Source organism: Saccostrea cucullata, unplaced genomic scaffold, assembly GCF_032062105.1.
Source record: "Saccostrea cucullata isolate Sc308-1 unplaced genomic scaffold, CSIRO_AGI_Scuc_v1 ctg6879, whole genome shotgun sequence".
NCBI classification, from domain to species: domain Eukaryota; kingdom Metazoa; phylum Mollusca; class Bivalvia; order Ostreida; family Ostreidae; genus Saccostrea; species Saccostrea cuccullata.
In genome coordinates this window covers 29,877-50,086 of record NW_026933783.1, presented here as the reverse complement: position 1 = coordinate 50,086, position 20,210 = coordinate 29,877, and the positions used below count along the sequence as shown (strand labels likewise).

The window sequence follows — 20,210 nt, the reverse complement described above, 5'->3', positions numbered from 1 at the left end:
TGTGTGTAAAATCTTCGGTTGAGAGAGGGTGTGTGTAGGGGGGGGGGGGGGGGAGAAGGGGACAAACCTGGAACCCCCCTTTCAAAAATGGCTGGATCCGCCCCTGTAAAGGGAGTTTAGTTTTTTCCTCTAAGAGAGAGCAAGGATACCAACATATTTGCTGCATTTTTATTAAATTAAACTACACTGCATATCTAGTTGTAGATTACATTTAATTTTAGTTTTAAACTTTTAATGTATATGCCATACAGGCCCACGGTTCAAAAGTTGTTGACGCAGAGTACCAGGGGTTAATACTGAACATGCATTATATAATTAAGAAAATCATGCAATGTAGAGCACAAACTTTTAATATCACGAGGATATATATTAAAAGATAAATATAAGATATTTTAAAAACAGACCACCATAGTCTTTAGTTGCTTCATAAAAGGAACATTAATTGGTTTGCGGCCGATTTTTGACGCTTACGTCAATACATGTTTCTTGTCTTAATTTTTAGAAAAACACAGGTACGTGTGGACACAAGACCCCCCCCCCCTTGATATTGAACCCCGAGGCTTATTTCTCTGTTATGTGTAGCCTTACAATACGAAAAAAATCGCTGGCGTGAAACCCCCAGAATAATCGCTCAACCAAAAAAAACAAAACAAAAAACACTATTTATTACCCCACTTTAAAGAAAGAAAGCTGTTTACGGAAAAAATGTGGGATTTTACGTGATGCAAGTCAGTCCGATAGCATGGACTAAGACAGAAATCAGTCGCAGATTTAAGGGGGGGGGGGCGCACCCGGCGCGCGCCCCCTTAAAATTGACCAAGTTAGCATAAAACATAGTTTGTCGAGAAAATGTTTTAAATGTCTACTCGGTAGACCTCATTTTTACCCTACAAAACCTCTAGAATCCAAGAGCTTCCGGGGCCTTCGCCCCCTGGGCCCCCACCAGGGCTTTGCCCTGGACCCACTGGGGGCCTCAAGGCTAAGACCCCCTGCCTGAATATGGCGCCCCCTAACTTCAATTCCTGGATCCGCCCCTGGAAATACATTGTATATGTAGAGACAGTGTGAATCGACGTATAAAGTTAAAACAAAATAAATGCAATTAACACCAGTGGGGGTACAACGTAAACAGACTGGAGTGGCATATCCTTCTCTTATAATGTATAGTGGGTATTGGGGGGGGTGTTGAGCGATTATTCTGGGGATTTTACAATTTTTTGTTATTGTATACATGATGAATAAGTTTAATAAATAAAACTTGTGAAAAAAATGTCCAATAAGCCCTAGGGTTGAATATCGAGGGGGGGGGGATTTAGGGGGGGGTGGTAAACCTTTCACAAGTACCTGTGGTTTTCCTAACTCAGGAAATGCATAAAAATTAAGTTTAGTAGACAATTCAAAAATATATATACTCCTGATATATGAAATCTATTTAATATTTAAGAATCTATAATATAGATAAAAATATTTTTTGCTGATCAAAATTCCATTAATTATTTAAATTTCCCTCTAATATATATAACACTTTTTCTTGCATTGTTTTAATCAAATGACCCATTTGATATAATTATATTGAATTATTTCTTGATAGTAAAAACATAATAAAGGGAAATAATCAAATGTTGAACCCGCTTTTATTGGTTTATCAATCTCGAAACTCGAATTTTGAATCTCGAATTTCGAATTTTGAATCTCGAATTTCGAATTTCGAATCTCGTATTTGGAAACTCGAATCTCGAATGAGCCTTCTGGGCTTTCGTAGAAATTATAATTAATTTTACAAATATAAATTAAATAGAGTCAGCTCTCTTGATTAAATACTCAGTGCTATCCCCCTTTTCAGGCATGGAATACCCTTAAACTTGCTTTATTGTATCTCTATGTACATTACTGCATATTGTGTACTAGTATCTTCTTTTTGCTGTTTTACGAGTTATTTTAAAATTTATGATAATAAAGTTCTTCGTTGTCATTATCGAAGAATGGCAATTCATTATCTTCATATTTAGTTTTGATAAATAATAATTTATTGAAATTACTTTTTAATTAAAAACCTTGATCATATTTCTGATAAATTACTTGAATACCACATGAAGGTTATCATGTTTGATGAAAAGGTTTGGAAAATTGACGAGTTTATCACGCTAGGTTGTTAGAGGTGCTAAAGAGATAATAAGCTGATTAACTTTCATGAAAATTTTAATGATTCTGGTGCCAAAATAGGAAAGTTATTAGAGAAACCGACTCTATCGAGCAGAAGAACAAAGGTCATCATAGAACAGTGTAAAATTAACTCCAGACACGACAGTGTCCAGACATTTTAATACCATTTCTAATTGTGATTTCGAAAATATAAATTATACATTAAGCACTTGATGGGTTTTCTTGGTAGTATAGCGACGTCATAAGCTCAGAAACATCTCTTTTTTTTTTCTTTAAAAAAAAAGCAGATTTCAATCATGACAAGGAGCACACGATGGATATGACTGGTCGGCAAGGGATGCTCACTCCTCCATTGGACCTGATCCCAGCTCTGATGTATTGGAGGTCCGTTTTAGCTCTGCTCCTATTTTGTACTGTTTAAAGGACTTTTGAGCTTGAATACTGTTCTTTATTTCCATATATTTCATGCATGTACGAAGTCCTGAGAGCCAGAATCCCATGGGGGAATGGTGCGATTTTTAGTCCTAACAACTATCCTACTTTTTTCCCATGGAAGAAAGTGACAGATGGGATATTTTCTCCCACTGGGATTTTTTCTTCAACAAATTTGTTTAAATGGGATAAACCCCCTTAAATTATGAAGAGTGGGATATCTTTATTATAATCTAAGGAATATATCCCATGACATTAAGAACTTCATATCTTTAAACATAGGTAATCAGAGATTACAGAGCTCACCTCAACGAATGTTGTCTTTAAGTAAGGCAAATTAAGTCACACAATTAACCAACAAAAAGTGTACATCCAAAAATGCAAAATTTATGCAATTTTGATACTTTGGAATAGACCTATATAAAAACTTAAAACTAGTTCTTCATCATGAAAATGTAATTAAAATCCAGCATCTGAAGCAAGATTGAGAGTTTTCATCCCTCGATGCATCATTTGTGCAACTTTGGTTTATATACCTTATAGTTTCTTGGTGATAGACCTGCACCCATAACTTTTACGAGGTATATTATTGGAAAATATGTCAATTCAGCATCTAAGCAAGTCCATTAGTGTGCATCCTAAGATGTACCATCCATGCAAGTTTGGTCATTATAGGGGTCAAAGTAACTTGGAAATGAAACCTGTATAAAAAACTGACCTTTTCACTAATCCGGAAAATGTAGGTCAGATTCAGCTTCTGAAGCCAGCCTAGTAGAATGCACCCTTAGATGTACCATCCATGCAAGTTTGGTCATTAAAGATTTCAAAGTTACTTGGAAATGATTTCTGCACCATAAATTAAACTTTAACCTGTTTACTCGTCCAGAAAATGTAGGTCAGATTCAGCATCCGAAGCAAGTCTGGTAGTATGCACCCTAAGATGTACCATCCAGGCAAGTTTAGTCATTATAGGGTTCACAGTACCTTGGAAATGAAACCTGCACCAAAAATTTTAACCTGTTCACTTTTTAAAATGTAGGTCAGATTCAGCATATATCTTGTAATATGCATCCTAAGATGTACCATCCATGCAAGTTTGGTCATTATATGTCTCATAGTAACTTGGAAATGAAACCTGCACCAAAAACTTTAACCTGTTCACTCAACCGGAAAATGTAGGTCAGATTCAGCATCTGAAGCAAGACTGGTAGTATGCATCCTAAGATGTACCATCCATGCAAGTTTGGTCATTATATGTCTCATAGAAACTTGGAAATGAAACCTGCACCAAAAACTTTAACCTGTTCACTCAACCGGAAAATGTAGATCAGATTCAGCATCCGAAGCAAGACTGGTAGTATGCATCCTAAGATGTACCATCCATGCAAGTTTGGTCATTATAGGGCTAATAGTATCTTCGAAATGAAACCTGCACCAAAAACTTGAACCTGTTCACTCAACCGGAAAATGTAGGTCAGATTCAGCATCCGAAGCAAGTCTGGTAGTATACATCCTAAGATGTACCATCCATGTAAGTTTGGTCAACATAAGGCTTATAGTTACTCGGAAATGAGACCTACACCAAAAACTGCACCAAAAATGTTAACCTGCACCAAAAACATTAACCTGGTCATTCCTTTGCTGAAATTGCAGCATCTGAAACTTTGATGGTACAATGAAACACATTAGAATATCTTCCATGCATGTCTAATCAATATAGGACATAGAAGTACTTAAAAAGAAAACTGCACCAAAAAACTTAACCTTAACCCGGGACGCCGACGCCGACTCCGAGGGTATCACATAAGCTCCCCCCAACTTCGTTGAGGTGAGCTAAAAATTAGTGGTTTATGAGTTCAAAATGACACCATTAGACACCGCTTAAGAAATCCATATGAAACCTCAATAAGCAAACCATATCGCTTGGTAGGGTAGCTGGAATGATGCTAATTGAGATATATTGAACTAATTAATATAAATCAATGGGAGAAGTTTTAGCTTTATAATAAGTAATTACTAATAAGTGAACGGTGAAAGTGGTGAATATTGTTGGCTGTACATATGCACTCGCAAGCTTATATACTTGTATATCAGATTTCAGTGACATGAGAGAATTCATACATTAATAGTCTATCTTTCTAAACTAGCTCGACATTGTTCTACAAAGTGATGCAGTACATATTGGTATGTGCTCTTGAAAATAGAACAAAAACATGAAAAAACGAGGAATAGTATTTTGGGAGAAAATTTAAAGAGCAATGTTCACTTATTGCCTTTTATGGCCCTGTGACTATCTGAAAAACTGAAACTGCTTGGTTTTAGTTTACAATGCATTGAATATCATTTAGACCTTTGGTGATTCATTATCTATAAGTGTCACAGGGTGACAATTACTTGTTTTTATTTTATTTAGTATATTTAGTTCATTCAAGATTAGTACAGCTAGCCTAGGTATTTATGTAGTAAATAAGATAGCTGTACTTATCTTGAATGAACTAAATATACTTGAAATAAAATAAAAACAAGTAATTGTCACCCTGTGACATTTTTCAAAGTGCATTAATTTTGGGACCAAATCAACGCACTTTGAAAAAATAAAATTTCATTTCAAAGTGCGTTAATATCGACCATATTAACGCACTTCGAAAATATGTGTATGGCTTGGTCAATATTCTTGCAAATCTTAGGTATGATACATAATTAATTGAACCTGTTTGATAACTCTTCGCTGATGAGGTCACTTCAGGATGTGAAAGTGAGCGATTTTGATTTTTCAATACTTTGAAAATTCTTTCTCTCTTAAATGTTTTACTGTACTTAATTTTTCCATTTTGCATGCATTTTTTATGTAAAATGAAATTTATTGAAAGTTTTCAGTTATGCAAATACATATATTTGGTGGTAACAAAGGCATCGCCACCGTACCGGGAGGGGAGTCTTAGGCATACAAATGTTTTGCAAAGATATATATTCTATAGGTTGAAAATTGGGGCTTACCTTTAGGAATGGGTCCACTTTTAATTAGCTACCGACGGCTATGTACAATGTATAAGAAAAAATGAGTTGGGCTGAGAGACATTCTACTTATCTTCTCCTTGTTCCCAATGAGGTTAAATAAGTACATTTAAATTAAAAAGTTTTTCGAAAGATATAATTAATACAAATTGATTCTCTCAATTACTAAAATCGAAGTCTAGAGTTTTTGTTTTATATATATTTTTTTTTCACAGTGCATTAAGTGTCCCCATGGTAAAAAATGTTAATGTACACTCTTAACGCACTTTGAAAATTTTTTCAAAGTGCGTTGAGTGTGTCCCAAAATTAACGCACTTTGAAATATATTTTCAAAGTGCGTTGATTTTGTCCCAATTTTAACGCACTTTGAAAAAAATTTTCAAAGTGCGTAATTTTTTCAAAGTGCGGTGCCACAGCGCTTCATCCTAGTCTATCCTAATATTCTGTCTGATAATAAATTAATATTTAGTCATATATTTTTTTAAAAATCAAATGTACAGTGTATATATACAGTGTAATATTTACACGTCATTTTTAAATATATACAACAAATACTGTTTAAATAGAGAAAGTAAAATTTTTTATACGCGGTCTTTGCTTTAAGATTGAATATTGTTCGTTATCTCCACATCTCTGCCCAACACGTGTGCTTATTTTCTCCGCACTTCAGTCATGTCAGAGTTTGTCAAGGATTGGATGAAACATTTTCCCCATTATTTATAAAAAAAAATTATTTTATGATTATTGTGCGTTTTTCATAAACATTTAAAAACACTCTTTTTTAATATTCTATTATATGAATGTTATTAAATATCTTTTATCTAAATTGTTCTAACTCCGCAGAAACGCACGGCGACTTAAAACTTTCATATCATGGCGGCCGGTAATGAAGTGAACCAAGCCCTTTCTTTTTTCCTTTGAAACAAAAAATAGCATGTAAAAATAATTGTTTTTAGTGTAGACCACTCATCTGCCATTGAAGTTAGACCAAATTAGAATAGAATACTGAAATATGGACAATATATAAGTACTAGTTCAATTTTTAATAAACTCTTATAAACTCTAATAGAGCTAAAAGAGGGGAAAAAACTTAAAAGACAAACTTGACTGGGCCATTAACATTGGCCAAAAAATTCAAAAACAAAGCTTAACAACGACTAGAACAATGATGTATTGAGCCAGCCAGTCACTGGGCAACTTTAATGAGATATTCAGTTGGTAATACCATCATAACTGTATTTTTATGTCTTAAAAAAACTTTACTCACATCATATGACTTGAACCTTTTACATATAGATAGAAATAAAGACTTTCTTACAATGAATTCACCATAAAACAAAAAAAAATTCTCAAATCATCATATTCATGTTTAGATAAATAGATCTGAAAGCTAAATGAAATTGTGAATGTATAAATAGTTCATTTTCTTTGAACAATAACAATTAATTTACTGATGGTACTGTTAATAATATTTGTCATGTCTCTCACAATTCTAAAGGTCGAGCTTGTATGTCTGCCACTGTATTATGCATTTCACATCAAAATTAAAAATAAAACACGTTACAACAAGTGACGTTTCCAGGAGGTGGTGGTTTTGCCCTGTTCAGGAATTGTTTTGTTTAATGAACTTACGAGATTGATAAGTGTTTGTTACATCACCTTTTACATAGAAAAAAGACAATTAAAGCCTGTTTACTACGTACATGCATATTTTTAAAACATAAGATGAAAATTGACAGTGAAAAAAAATGATGTCATTAGTTTGTAAATTCATTGAAGCAAAGTGTCTGAAAGTTTTTAAACCAATGGGGTCTGTCTTAAAAAAGAACTTATGACTAAAACCAAACGCTTAGGTTGATTGTAAAAGTTTGTAAAATTAATTATTATTTCAAAATTGCTAGCACATCTTATTCAACTCTTTTTCAAAATATTAAACCCATTTTTAAATTTAATGTAAAATAAAAGTTCTAAGCAGAATTAAATTTTGGTCTTAGTCGTAAGTTCTTTCATAAAACGGGCCCCACCTGGGCTCCATGAAATGAATTAAAGGTGTTCTATCAACAGAAGTATTGATCACCTACAATCAAACCTGACTGACTGCTATATACACTAGTGCCAATTTGAGAACTGTTACCAAATGAATTTTCACTTTTAACCATGTGACCTTATTCTACAATGTATATTCATTTAGCTTCAAATTAAAGTCAACACACAAAATCTGATTATATGCTTCATTTTGAGCAAAGTATGGGCTGCTATGTTTCTTTATATGAGTATAGTTCTGACAAAGTTGGAACAATGACAGATGCAGGGGATAAATTCACTGATTTCTTTATGTATGTGACCAAATTTTGTAATGTTTAGCAGATAAAGACACACTGATCAGATGCACATCTCCTTCAGGCAAAATAAATGGAACATGTAACATGGATTTCTTATGACACATAATTCTTACAAGACAAATAGCACCAAATTATACCATAATGTTCCACAAGCAAAGACAAATGTACTCAAACTGTTTCCACAGCCTTGCTGGGAAAATAGGCCTTGACAATAATTTAAGGATGAACAGAGAAAAGTTAGGGGGGTCACACAGTGCTCTCTGTGCTGATTAATCTCTCTCGGGAAGGACTACAGCCTTTATCTGTGGAGGAGACTTGCTCTCCCGTTTTTATCCTCCTTCTAACACTTTGATCCATGCTGTGTTCTAACACCTCTTCTACTCCTAACTCCCGATTTCCCTCCTCCTGTTTTGACAGTGTAGAGAGATCACTTTCTTTCATACTGGAATTACTATTTGAACTACTTTCCTGTTTTTCCTCTAAAATGTCTGAGTGAAGGTCTATTTTCTTGCGTCGTGATAGAGGCAACTCCATCACAGAATCACATTTTCTTAGCTCAGACTCGGCACATTTTTCGTGTATATTGGGAATTGAATGAGATAAGTTAGACTCCAAACACAGTGGAGCTTTCGATTTCTTACTGCCTATGGAGGCCTTTTGATACACTTGGTCAAATTTATCAAGGGAATGTTGGTCTATAGTATAGTGATGTTTGTAAAACTTTTGTTTTTCTTCCGTTTCCATCTTTTCTTTCTCCTCTATGAGTGTGTAGGCCTTACCCAATAAAACAATGCTGATGAACACCTTAAACGTCATCAAACTGCAAAACGTGACGAAAAACGTGATTACGTTAATATGTAATATATCATTGGAAGATGTCTTATTCATTAGGAAAAATTACTGCTTGTTTTAATATTCTAATGTATTAATAATCATGAAGATCATTATTATTTATACATTCATTAGCAGCATAAATATTCTTTAAGGTTCAACAACCCTTTAGTTCAGTAAAATACCATAGATGCAGAATTCATCGAAAAAATTGAATATCTCTAACAATTCATTCCACAACAAAAGTTAAAAATATATTTCTTGCCATCAAAAAGTAATTAAAATAACTTCTCTAACACTACATTTACTGTAAAAGCAGAAATTTTCTGTGGGGAGTAAATTTCATTGTAAACAATTATCAACGAAATTAAATCCCACACAAAATTTTCATATTACCATATATTGAATAAGTTTACTATTGAAACAACAAAATTAAATGCCCAGGAAACCATTTTAGATAACTAATAAACAAAATTTGATCCCAAAGAAAATTTGTGTTTATGATGTACTGTGAAATCACTAATTTTTGTGGGGGTTTAATTTCTGTGGTTTTCAAGGTATGAAAAATCCCACCATTTATGTCCACCATGAAATGCAGTTTTTCCCAAACTTTACAACTGAACAATTTTTCAACCACGAAATCAAATCCCCATGAACCAATATATTTCCTCAAACCATGAAAATTTTACCCCTCGAAAATATGTGATTTTACAGTATATACATGTACCAGGTCCAAATCTGAAAGACAAATAAATATAACTTTTTTGCCTCTCGCTAAAAAATTATACTTATATGGTAAAAATAATTTTGTTTCAAAAACTGAATTACAGTTGAAATGCAAAATAATCTAGCATACTTTACAGTTTGCAGTGCAAAAATTGACTAAAATCACCATTTTACTATATATTTTTATGAGTACAATAGTTATTTATGCTATCCAATGATTATATAATCTAATTCATCACAAGAAGACCTGTCCAGTATCATGGAAATGATACTAGAAACAGACATCACAGATAAAATTGATTTCACAATTATATACCACTGCTTTCATAGTACATGTATGTCAGAAAAAACCACAAAATGCATATCAAACTTGTATAGAATTATATATCGACACTTATCAATCATATGTGGAACAAACACACAAACATACAAACAAACAAATCAAGCTGGATTTTTCTGTTTTATTTTTGTGGTCATTGAAGAGACTTGTGATCAATATAAAATCAATGAACTGATTGAACTCCAGCAAATAGATTCTTCAATCATTAGAATGAAAGTTGGTGAAGCAAAGGACAAATGCTACATACCATAGATACAGTAGAACCAGGATCCCTGCCCCTGTGTATCCTGACACTTTGAATGATTTTGTACAAATCCTCAGTAGTAGAACAGCCAGCGGTATAGGAGTAAAACCCATCCTCCTAGATACCAAGTCAGAATAGTCTATGAATGCCTAGGATAAAAAAGTCTATGAATGCCTAGCATAACAAAAAGAAAGAATTACATTCATACTTTCCTTCATGGACAGGAAGTATTTAGTACAGATTATTTGACTATGATAAATCATTATGATGATTTTTCTGAAAATGGAAATAAAAATAAAATTCAAGCAAATCTTGCATATCTACAAAAACTCTGACATATTTGAGAGGAATATCAATAAAATACATGCATGAAAGAAATGATCATCTGAAGCCAATATCAGTTTTCTAATGTCAGTATACTGTATATACGGTTGTTTTCTTGCCGCTTTATTTTCACCCTTTCAAACATGCAAATAATTTTGCCCCATTTTAAATTCTAAATCACAGTTTTGTTCAAGAAATGATACCGTATTCTTTGAATTCATCCCTTTTTAAATTCACTCAGCCAATATTAGGGCGAAAGGGGCGAATATAAAACAGGGGCAAAATTTTCGTGTATACAGTATGAGTTTATTACCCTGCTTTGTCTGTTGGCCACCATGTCCTCAGCCAGTCTGATGGAGAAGGAATGGTAAACCTAAAGGATATAAAGCACAAAGGCATCAATAGATACTCCCAAAACTAGGCTTTTATTTCAATGCAATATTGTGTAATGCAAAAGAAAAATTATTATTGTCAGCTACAGCCTATTCTGAAATAAACACTACCGCCTTTTGTTATTTAGAAATCATTGAGGTGTAAGGAATGTGGCGAGGAATTGAATTTGATATTTTATCACAAAAGTAAGAATCAGAGCTAATGTTCCTGAAAATTACAATTTTAGATATTTATTCATTTCTTGACATTATGAAATTGCAATCAAATATTTATAAAACATTGATATCATTTATTTAAAATTACTATTTCATTTCAGAACAAATACACAATTTCACAATAAATATATGTTATACCATGCAAAACTGAATGTATGTTAGTTTGAAAAATTGAGACAGGAATTTCACTTCTCTCACATGTATTCTTGTGAGACAAGTTGTGAACAATGTAATTGTTAAAACAAGAGGCCCATGGGCCACATCGCTCACCTGAGAAGCTTTGACCATTCTGTTCTTTACCAGATTTCCTCAATGTAATACATAATGCATCCCCACCCTACCCCATTGATCATAATTTAAACATTTAGAAATCTACACTACCCCAGGATCTTTCCATGTGCACATAAGTTTCAGCTTTTCTGGCCCAGTGGTTCTTGAGAAGAAGATTTTCAAAGATTTTTCCTATATATTTCTATATAAAACTTTGATTCCCCATTGTGGCCCCGCCCTTCCCCCGGGGGTCAGGATTTGAACAATTTAGAATCTACACTAACCCAGGATGCTTCCACATAAGTTTCAGCTTTTCTGGCCCAGTGGTTCTTGAGAAGAAGATTTTCAAAGATTTATCTTTTATATTTCTATGTAAAACTTTGATTCCCCATTGTGGCCCCACCCTTCCCCCGGGGGTCATGATTTGAACAGTTTAGAATCTACACTACTCCAGAATGCTTCCACATAAGTTTCAGCTTTTCTCTCCCAGTGGTTCTTGAGAAGAAGATTTTCAAAGATTTTTCCTATATATTTCTAAAACTTTGATTCCCCATTGTGGCCCCGCCCTTCCCCCGGGGGTCATGATTTGAACAATTTAGAATGTACACTACCCCAGAATGCTTACACAGAAGTTTTAGCTTTTCTGGCCCAGTGGTTCTTGAGAAGAAGATTTTCAAAGATTTTTCCTATATATATAAAACTTTGATTCCCAAACCCCGCCCTTCCCCCGGGGGTCATGATTTGAACAATTTAGAAATCTACACTACCCCAGGATGCTTCCACATAAGTTTCAGCTTTTCTGGCCCAGTGGTTATTGAGAAGAAGATTTTCAAAGATCTTTCCTATATATTTCTATGTAAAACTTTGATTCCCCATTGTGGCCCCGCCCTTCCCCCGGGGGTCATGATTTGAACAATTTAAAATCTACACTATACCAGAATGCTTCCATATAAGTTTCAGCTTTTCTGGCCCAGTGGTTCTTGAGAAGAAGATTTTTTAATGACCCCACCCTATTTTTGTCTTTTCTTGATTATCTCCCCTTGTGAGGGGACTTTGCCCTTTATTTTGAAAATTTTAATTCCTCTTCACCAAAGGATAATTTGTACCAAGTTTGGTCAAAATTGGCCCAGTGGTTCTTGAGAAGAAGTCGAAAATGTGAAAAGTTATATTGGACAAATTACGGACGGACGGACGACGGACAAAATGTGATCAGAAAAGCTCACTTGAGCCTTCGGCTCAGGTGAGCTAAAAAACATAACTTGTAAAAAAAAAATGAAGATGATCTAGATGAACGTGGGGAATCCAGTATACCCCTTTACTTTTTTTTTTTTTTGGAAGGGGGGGGGGGGTGCAAAGTCTTTTAAAGAAGATAAACAACTTACATCTGCAGATATTTCATTGAACTTTAGAATAAAGGCATGCTTCATCCAGTCCACCAAAATCTCCGCAACAAACACCAGTACAGCATCAGGAAGGATAACCCAAACATGTTCTATAGAAATGAAAAACACATCATTATCTAAAATACATCAAGAAACTACTGGCTGATAATCTAGCTCTTATCCCCTTCTTGGACACAAAATGACAATTATACTCATCAGACATCTGAAGTTTAACTATAAAGACTTGAGAGATAGTTACTGTTACACAACGAAGAACAAACATGTTATCTCAAAACTCACAGTACTGAAAAAACTTTTGAGATATTTTGGGATCTGAGATATCAAGGGCAAAATTCATATTAACTCCCTTCAACATATCTACGATATTTCAGATATCAATGTTTATGAAACTGCACTTTCAAAAATTCATTTCTTACACAGAGAATCTCAATTTATTGATTAAAATTATGTTGCAAATAAAAAACCAAGAATAAGGTAAAAAGTTAAATCAAATAAAAACTGACGTGGGTCCCATGAAAACTCGGTCATGTTTCTGACGAAGACTATCCCCAGTAAAACAATATACAGAAATCTCTCCTTCACGTCACTACAGGAAATGTGGTAGAGGAATCCTCGGTCTATCTTCTTAAACAGGCTGCCTTTTATTTCCACAAACTAAAAGTTAGACAGAGTTGCTACTTTACAGGGTACAGCAAAACTTGGTTATAACGAAGTCACAGAGACATTTGAAATTACTTCGCTATATCCGTAATTGTTATAACCGTATAAGAAATTCATTCAATTTATATAGCTGGGGATCCAAGATGACTTCGCCTATATCCGTAAATTCACAATATCCGTGTTCGTACTACTAAACGAGTTTTGCTGTAATTCAGTTGCGTAGCTTGCAGTTCACTCTAGAAACAATTAACACGAACATTCAATGTATCAAGTATTAACATATTCATACATGTATTAAGATGCCTCCATGTGTCTAAGTTGATGCGGTATATTCACTACAAATAATACTTACATTATTTGACATCATGACTGTCAGCAATGCCTTGTTGTGGGAGTTGAAGGCCACTAACAGAACGGTGGCTTGGAACAGTATTAGAAGAGTATGGATAACTAATACAATCATTAAGGAAATTTCTATTTTAATTATTTCATGATGAACTAATTTTTATTTAAGAATTATTCTTTAGACTTTTGTAATTGATTAATTAAAAATACATTATTTTAAAAAAACAGTTAATTTTAATTTTATATATTAAAAAAAAATTCTTTCATTTAATGTCAAAATAAAAAAAAAAAATATCTGATAAATTCAGCATCATGGTGACAACTTTATGTGAAGGCAGAACAAAACAGTTACTAGTGATCAGAGTGATGTGAGCATTGTGATTGAATAGTGAATGAACATTGAGCTGTGACTAAAGGAGACGGGAGGGTTGGAAGAGGGGGGCAGAATAAGACTCCATCCTAAAAATGTTACAGGTGACAATGAAGGGAAATAATGGATAATTTGAAACTGATATTGCTTGTACATTCAGTACTTTGATTGTTTAAGGATACCAACATAAATAATAGCCATCACTAAATGAGGAAGAACTCCGATGTGTTCTCTCTTTCTGTCCTTTGGCTCAGTGGCTGTCCAGAATAAGGAATCCAAGATGTCCTGTCCAAAACTGGAGAACAACTTATCAGCCATCTGTTAATTTGAAGAAAAGGACTTGTACAAAATGGACAAGATTTTGAAGGATTAATCAGTATTGTAAAAGTATTTTTAAGGGACCAATAATTTATCAATCTTTCCTAAAATAATATATATAGTTTAGTAAAATTATACAGTATAATTGTTTTGTTTTTCTTTTTTTCGGCAGGTGCAAATTATGTAATTTGTTTCAAAAATAAATAGCTATAGATAATTTGGCTAAAATTTAGTTTTAAGGAACATTTATCAAGTGATCTACAGTTTACTAGTATGTGGTGATCAACAAACAAATTCAAATATTCCCACAAAAACTTACATCCAGCATGTTGTAGAAGACATAAAGCTTGATAACGGCCTGACCTCTGACTAGATGATACATCATTGAAGTGTCAATGTAATTAACAATAAGGAAACACATCACTAGAATCACTCCTTTCAGTATGTCACAAATCTGTGCAGGCTCCAAAATTTCATATCTAAAACAAAATTTAATTAGTCCAATCTGGCAAGCTTTGTACCACGCGATACAAAAATGGTGTTTCTTAGAGACAAAATTTAAAGAGCCTTATTTCAATTAAAAGAAAATTATTTCAACACTTTAAAAAATGAGAAAAGAATAGTTATAAATTGGAAAGCACATCACACTATATTATAGCTGCAGTTCTGTAGCGTTATGGTTTTATATTATTATCTGTCTTTGACCATAATGCTACAGATCCCGTAATGCAAAAAAGGTGCAATTTACGGCGCAATATTTTTTGCGCACTTTTGGGTAGAATTTCTCCACTTTCTAGCATTGGTCTATCCACTACCTTTCACTACCTAATTCTAGACACATTCTGTAGCCAATATGCATATTTTATCCTCCTTCCAACCATTTATAGTTGTCTCTACAGGCAATAAACTTGCTTGAAGTGAATTTTCAGCAATCTAACACAAATAATTTTAACTAAGCAAGTTTATCACTTGTAGAGACAAATATAAATGGTTGGGAGATCGATGGATAAAATATAAATTAGTTAAATAATGTGCCTAGAATTAGGGAGTGAATGTAATTAATTGACAGATGCTGGAAAGTGAAGAAATCCTCCCAAAAGTGCACAAAAAATATTGTGCCGTAAATTGCACCTTTTTTGCACTACGGGATCTGTAGCGTTATGGTCAAAGACAAATATATAAAACCATAATGCTGCAGATCTGCAGCTAACTATATTATAACTGGAAACATCCAGATTGTATAGTGATCATCATCAACATACCTGGGAATAAGAACCCCACATGGATGAGTCAAGATCTTGAGCAATGCTAGCAAAATTCTTACTGGAAGGAATGTGAAATAAAACAGGAATGCATCTAAACACTGGAAAAAGCCATACACTATGAACTGCAAAAAAAAAAATTAAATAATAATTCAAGTTAATCTAATTAGTAATACTAGTATTACAAATTTAAACTGTTACTTATTCCTTATAATACCTAACAACTACAGGTGAACAGTTTTTCCCAAAATGTAAAACCTGGTATATTTAGCTTTCTTTCTCTCTCTCTTTTTTCTCAGAGTTTCATGTTTTTCAACATGGGTGGGAAAATAGCATCATGCAAAATGATCATTTCTAGTAGTGAAGAAAAATTATACCATGTACAGCATAAAATTTTGACACTTTTTGGGGAATATAGTTTCAAACCAGAATAAGGTAACAAAGAAATTAGTAATTTCCCAGTACACTTAGATTTTTTAAAAGAAGACTACAGTTAATTCTCGATAAACCGCCACCTTTTGTAATTTAGAAATCATGGCGGTATAACGGATTTGGCGATGAATTGAATTTTCCATCTTTTAGGAAATAAGACGTAGAGTTATCGTTCTTAGAAATGCCATTTAGCTCTATATATACTATTTCTAAATTTGAAAATACTTCAAGTAATTTTTTTATGTACAATTTCGCTAAAACAATATATTCAGATATGAAATTAAGACAAGTACATGCATATGTGTATAAATGTAAATCTGCACGTCTGATATTGAAAAAAAAATGCTGGGTCGATAGTCATGATATATTGCCTATAGTACTGTACTTAAAATAAGTTCTTGAATAAATTCATTGTTTATGAAATCATTGTTAATGAAACGTTCACAATTTCTGACTTATAATTATTTTTAAGCAAACTTTGCATTGTTTTTAAAAGCAGAGATCATCAAAATAATATCGTTAGGCCATCCTTAAAAAAATGTTTGTTTGGAATTGCCGCCTGAAGGGTTTCAGACACAGGAGGGAGGGAGGGAAATTATTTTTTTTTAAATTGAAGATAAATTTTAAATTTTTTATAAAAATCTCAGTAAACAGTAAATACGTATACATTTTCTTACGTTTAAAAGAAGTATCTACCATCAACAATAAAACCTAATTTTACATAGGTCTGACATGTGATAAATGTAATGGGCAAAAAATTGATTAAATAAAAAAAAATCTTCCTACTTTTGGTCAATAAAATTTTTTCAGGAGGGGGCATTTCAATGAGGCGGGAGGCAATTCCAAACAAACTATAATTTTATTTTGGCCTTATCGGCGTACTTTACAACGAATGCTTTCCTGGCGAAGCCTTGACTAAATGATCTTATTAAACAGAAAACAAAATTAATCTAACAGTTCATGTTAAAATCATTGTTTACTTAATTGCTTGTACCTTGACTGGCTTTGCATGTTTTACAAAGGGATAGCTAGCGTCAACCAATTAGCCACGCTTCACTGACCACACGCACCTGTGGCGGTATTATCGAGATAATTGACACTTAAAAATGGACGTTTGTTGTGAAAACAGGGTGGCGGATGGCGGTATGCGAATTTGGCGTTATAAAGAAAATTTTATATAGCAGGAAAAACGTTCTTAGGAAATCATGGCGGTATTGCGAAAATGGCGATGAATCGAATGGCGATAATTCGAGAATTGACTGTATCAAGTATCTGCATTTAAAGAAAATTGTTGCTACAAGTGAGCAAAAATTGAAACATTTATTTCATATGCAGAAATCTATTACAAAACTAACCATTAGAAATAATCCAAATAACAAGTTTCATTTCTAATTTGAAATGCAATACCTTTTCCAGTTCTCGAGGAGTTTTCATAAATGTGTAAACTCTCTGTCTTCTTTCTGAGAATTTAGCTTTATCTCTCTCTAGGAGATATCCCCTGGTCAGCTCAGTGGTGATGAAGCTCATTACAGACATTCCTGAATGTAATATTAATAATAAGAATTGTTAGTGTTAACAACAAAGTTTTTAATAGCCATTCTCTGTAACCACTTGAACTTCGTTGCCACGCATGGTCACCGATTTTGATGAAACTTCACCCATGCTTAGTACTTGACACCAGAAACAAATATCAAACAAAATTTCGTTGCTATGTGTCTTATGGCAACAGCCGGAAAAGTTTGAAAAATGTTTTCAGCCACTTTAAATCTTGACTGTGGCTTAATAAAAACTAGAAAAAGGAAACAAACCATTCTCACAAAAACATGACACCTTGATGTCACTTATACTGTAAAGAAACTGTTTAGAATATATCTTTAAGTAAGTGGTTACCAAGGGTACATTTGGAATACATTTAAAATGCTGAAAAAAAAAACACTTATTCACTAATGATAGGTGTTATATGCTCAAACTCAATCAATGACTCAAGAAAAACAATGAAAATATTTGACCTTAAGTATATAGGTATAAGCAATATTATTCGATAAATAACTTTTATGGTTGCCATGGTAACACAGTGTAACCATGCAAAACTAGTAACTAAGATTGGGTTAATGCTATAAAATTCAAGACTGGCATATATGCATCCTTAGGACCTTGCAACACCAAAACCATAAGAAAAATTGGGTATAATTATTACTTTGCAGTGTTACCATGGAAACAAAGTACCAGTGCTTAAAAGTGAATTATTTTTCGCTGCATTAAGAATTAAATTGCCATATAATCAAGGAACATATTAAAGGACTCAGTTTGAATAGTAGTTATCTGTTAGAACTGAAGTTGAATATCATATATTGATAAAATTTGATGAAGAAAACAACACTGTTGCTATGGTTACCAAGAAGGGAAAATGTTCGATTTTGTGAACTTTATATCAATATTAAACTCTGTGTGCCAACTTCTTGCATCCACTTAGAGATTGGATGATAGTCAAAATTAAAAGTCAGGTAAGCTGTTAATAAATATCAATCATAAAAGTTTTGGGAATCTACATTTAAGGGTACGTATCCAAGGAAGGAAGATATTTTTAAGGTTTTTAAGCATATATTTTCTACTTATTTCCATAGCAACGCTCTACTTACTTCTAATCTGAATTTTTTCAAATAAAAACTTACATCTTTAAAAATTGATCATTAGTTATAAGGAAATGTGCTTTTTTAAAAGATAGGATCAGATTTAAACATACAGAATGTTACTTTGAAGGCTCTCTGTGGTATAAAAACCTTGGCAACCATTGCCAACCAAAATGAAATATCATATTTTGTTCTTGGTATATGTTTCAAGGCTCTTTTTCTATTATTTGGTCACATTTCATCCTATTATTGCTTTTTATTTTTTACGTGTATGACTTTATAAAATTCAATGAATATTTTTTTTACTTTTGAATACTTTTGTTACCATAGTAACGTAAGTAATAGTTGATTTACCAAACATGTTTATCATGCATTTGAGACATCTGACCTTCTAATTTTGGAAACAGTCATCGCCAATAGTTTGCTTTGCCGCAAATGTTAACTATGGGGCTCTAAACATGTTAAAAATTGCCATTTTTCGAACTTTAAGACATGTTGCCATGGTAACTATAGAGCATAGCAACCAATTTTTGTCACAGTTTAGGGTATCAATGACTTTTCTTATAGAGAGTTTGGAGAAATTCTGAGACTATGCGTGCCACAGCTCCTATATAAAATTTCAAGTCATTACACAGAATGGCTCTTAATATGCTTTTTCCTGATCAAATTTCATAACCTGTTCATTAGAATTCTCATAAAGTCATTTGATTTTTGTAATCATAAATGTGATAGTTAATTGACAAAGAAAACAATGAAAAACTGGAGACCAACACCTTGAGTTTGATATTGAAAAAGATTCTCATATGTAGATACCAAAAAGTATTCAATAGGGTCTGTCTCTATAGTAATAAACTAAAAGATATAAAACAGATCACCAGCACTTCGTGAAAATGCAGCAGTAAATTTATATGGTTTACATAGGTTTCGGCCAGATGTGATAGTTGGTTTAAGGGCTCTACAGAATGTTAGTTGTTATGCAGAGTACAAAATGCAGACTTTTAATAAAATTTACTTTACTTACTTACTAATGGAATTTGGTTTCAGATGTACTACACTGATTAATTCTTTTAAAATGACGTCTATAAATGTTTTTTTTTTATCAACAGTCAGATCAAATAGGTGTGTATGTCCTGTAAACTTGAAAAGTCACACATGCTGTAAAAAGTTGCACTTGTACACACTATCTAATCATCAAGCAATTTATTCAAACATAGTAAAATCTATTTGATTTTTTCTTTCTGTCAAAACTGTTTAAATGTCAGTTACATCTAAAATTAATTAAACTTTTGGGGGATACTTGATTGTTTTGTTTCCACTTCTTTCTCAGCTGCTGCATCCCCAGCACCTTTTAAGCTATCGATATTCTTTTCTGTATTATCCATCTTTTAACAATGACAAAAGTGACATCAGTCTGAACAGGGAAAAATCCGTACGACACCGTCGTCTGTGTAGTTAATCAATGTCGAACGAAAGCTGCAATCGCATTAATTTTTCT

At 33.2% G+C, this 20,210-nt stretch overlaps 1 protein-coding gene across 1 annotated transcript; it reads right to left on the bottom strand.

The window, feature by feature from the left end:
- Positions 1-6,768: 6,768 nt before the first annotated feature.
- On the bottom strand, positions 6,769-20,195 carry LOC134239333 (transmembrane anterior posterior transformation protein 1 homolog). The gene is made up of 11 exons (XM_062721497.1): positions 20,013-20,195; positions 17,493-17,623; positions 15,654-15,778; positions 14,711-14,870; positions 14,256-14,391; positions 13,711-13,808; positions 13,202-13,352; positions 12,678-12,787; positions 10,731-10,790; positions 10,097-10,242; positions 6,769-8,772 (listed from the first exon to the last, which is right to left on the bottom strand). Exons 1-11 carry the CDS (start codon positions 20,095-20,097, stop codon positions 8,199-8,201), a joined length of 1,776 nt encoding a protein of 591 aa, XP_062577481.1. The 5' UTR covers positions 20,098-20,195; the 3' UTR covers positions 6,769-8,198.
- Between the last annotated feature and the right edge of the window lie 15 nt (positions 20,196-20,210).

Coding starts and splice junctions, on each gene's coding strand:
- LOC134239333 (XM_062721497.1), bottom strand. CDS start 20,097: ATGGATAATACAGAAAAGAATATCGATAGCTTAAAAGGTGCTGGGGAT. Junction 15,779..17,492: donor CTCCTCGAGAACTGGAAAAG/GTATTGCATTTC, acceptor TTTTTTTTGCAG/TTCATAGTGTATGGCTTTTT. Junction 13,809..14,255: donor GATGGCTATTATTTATGTTG/GTATCCTTAAAC, acceptor TGATTGTATTAG/TTATCCATACTCTTCTAATA.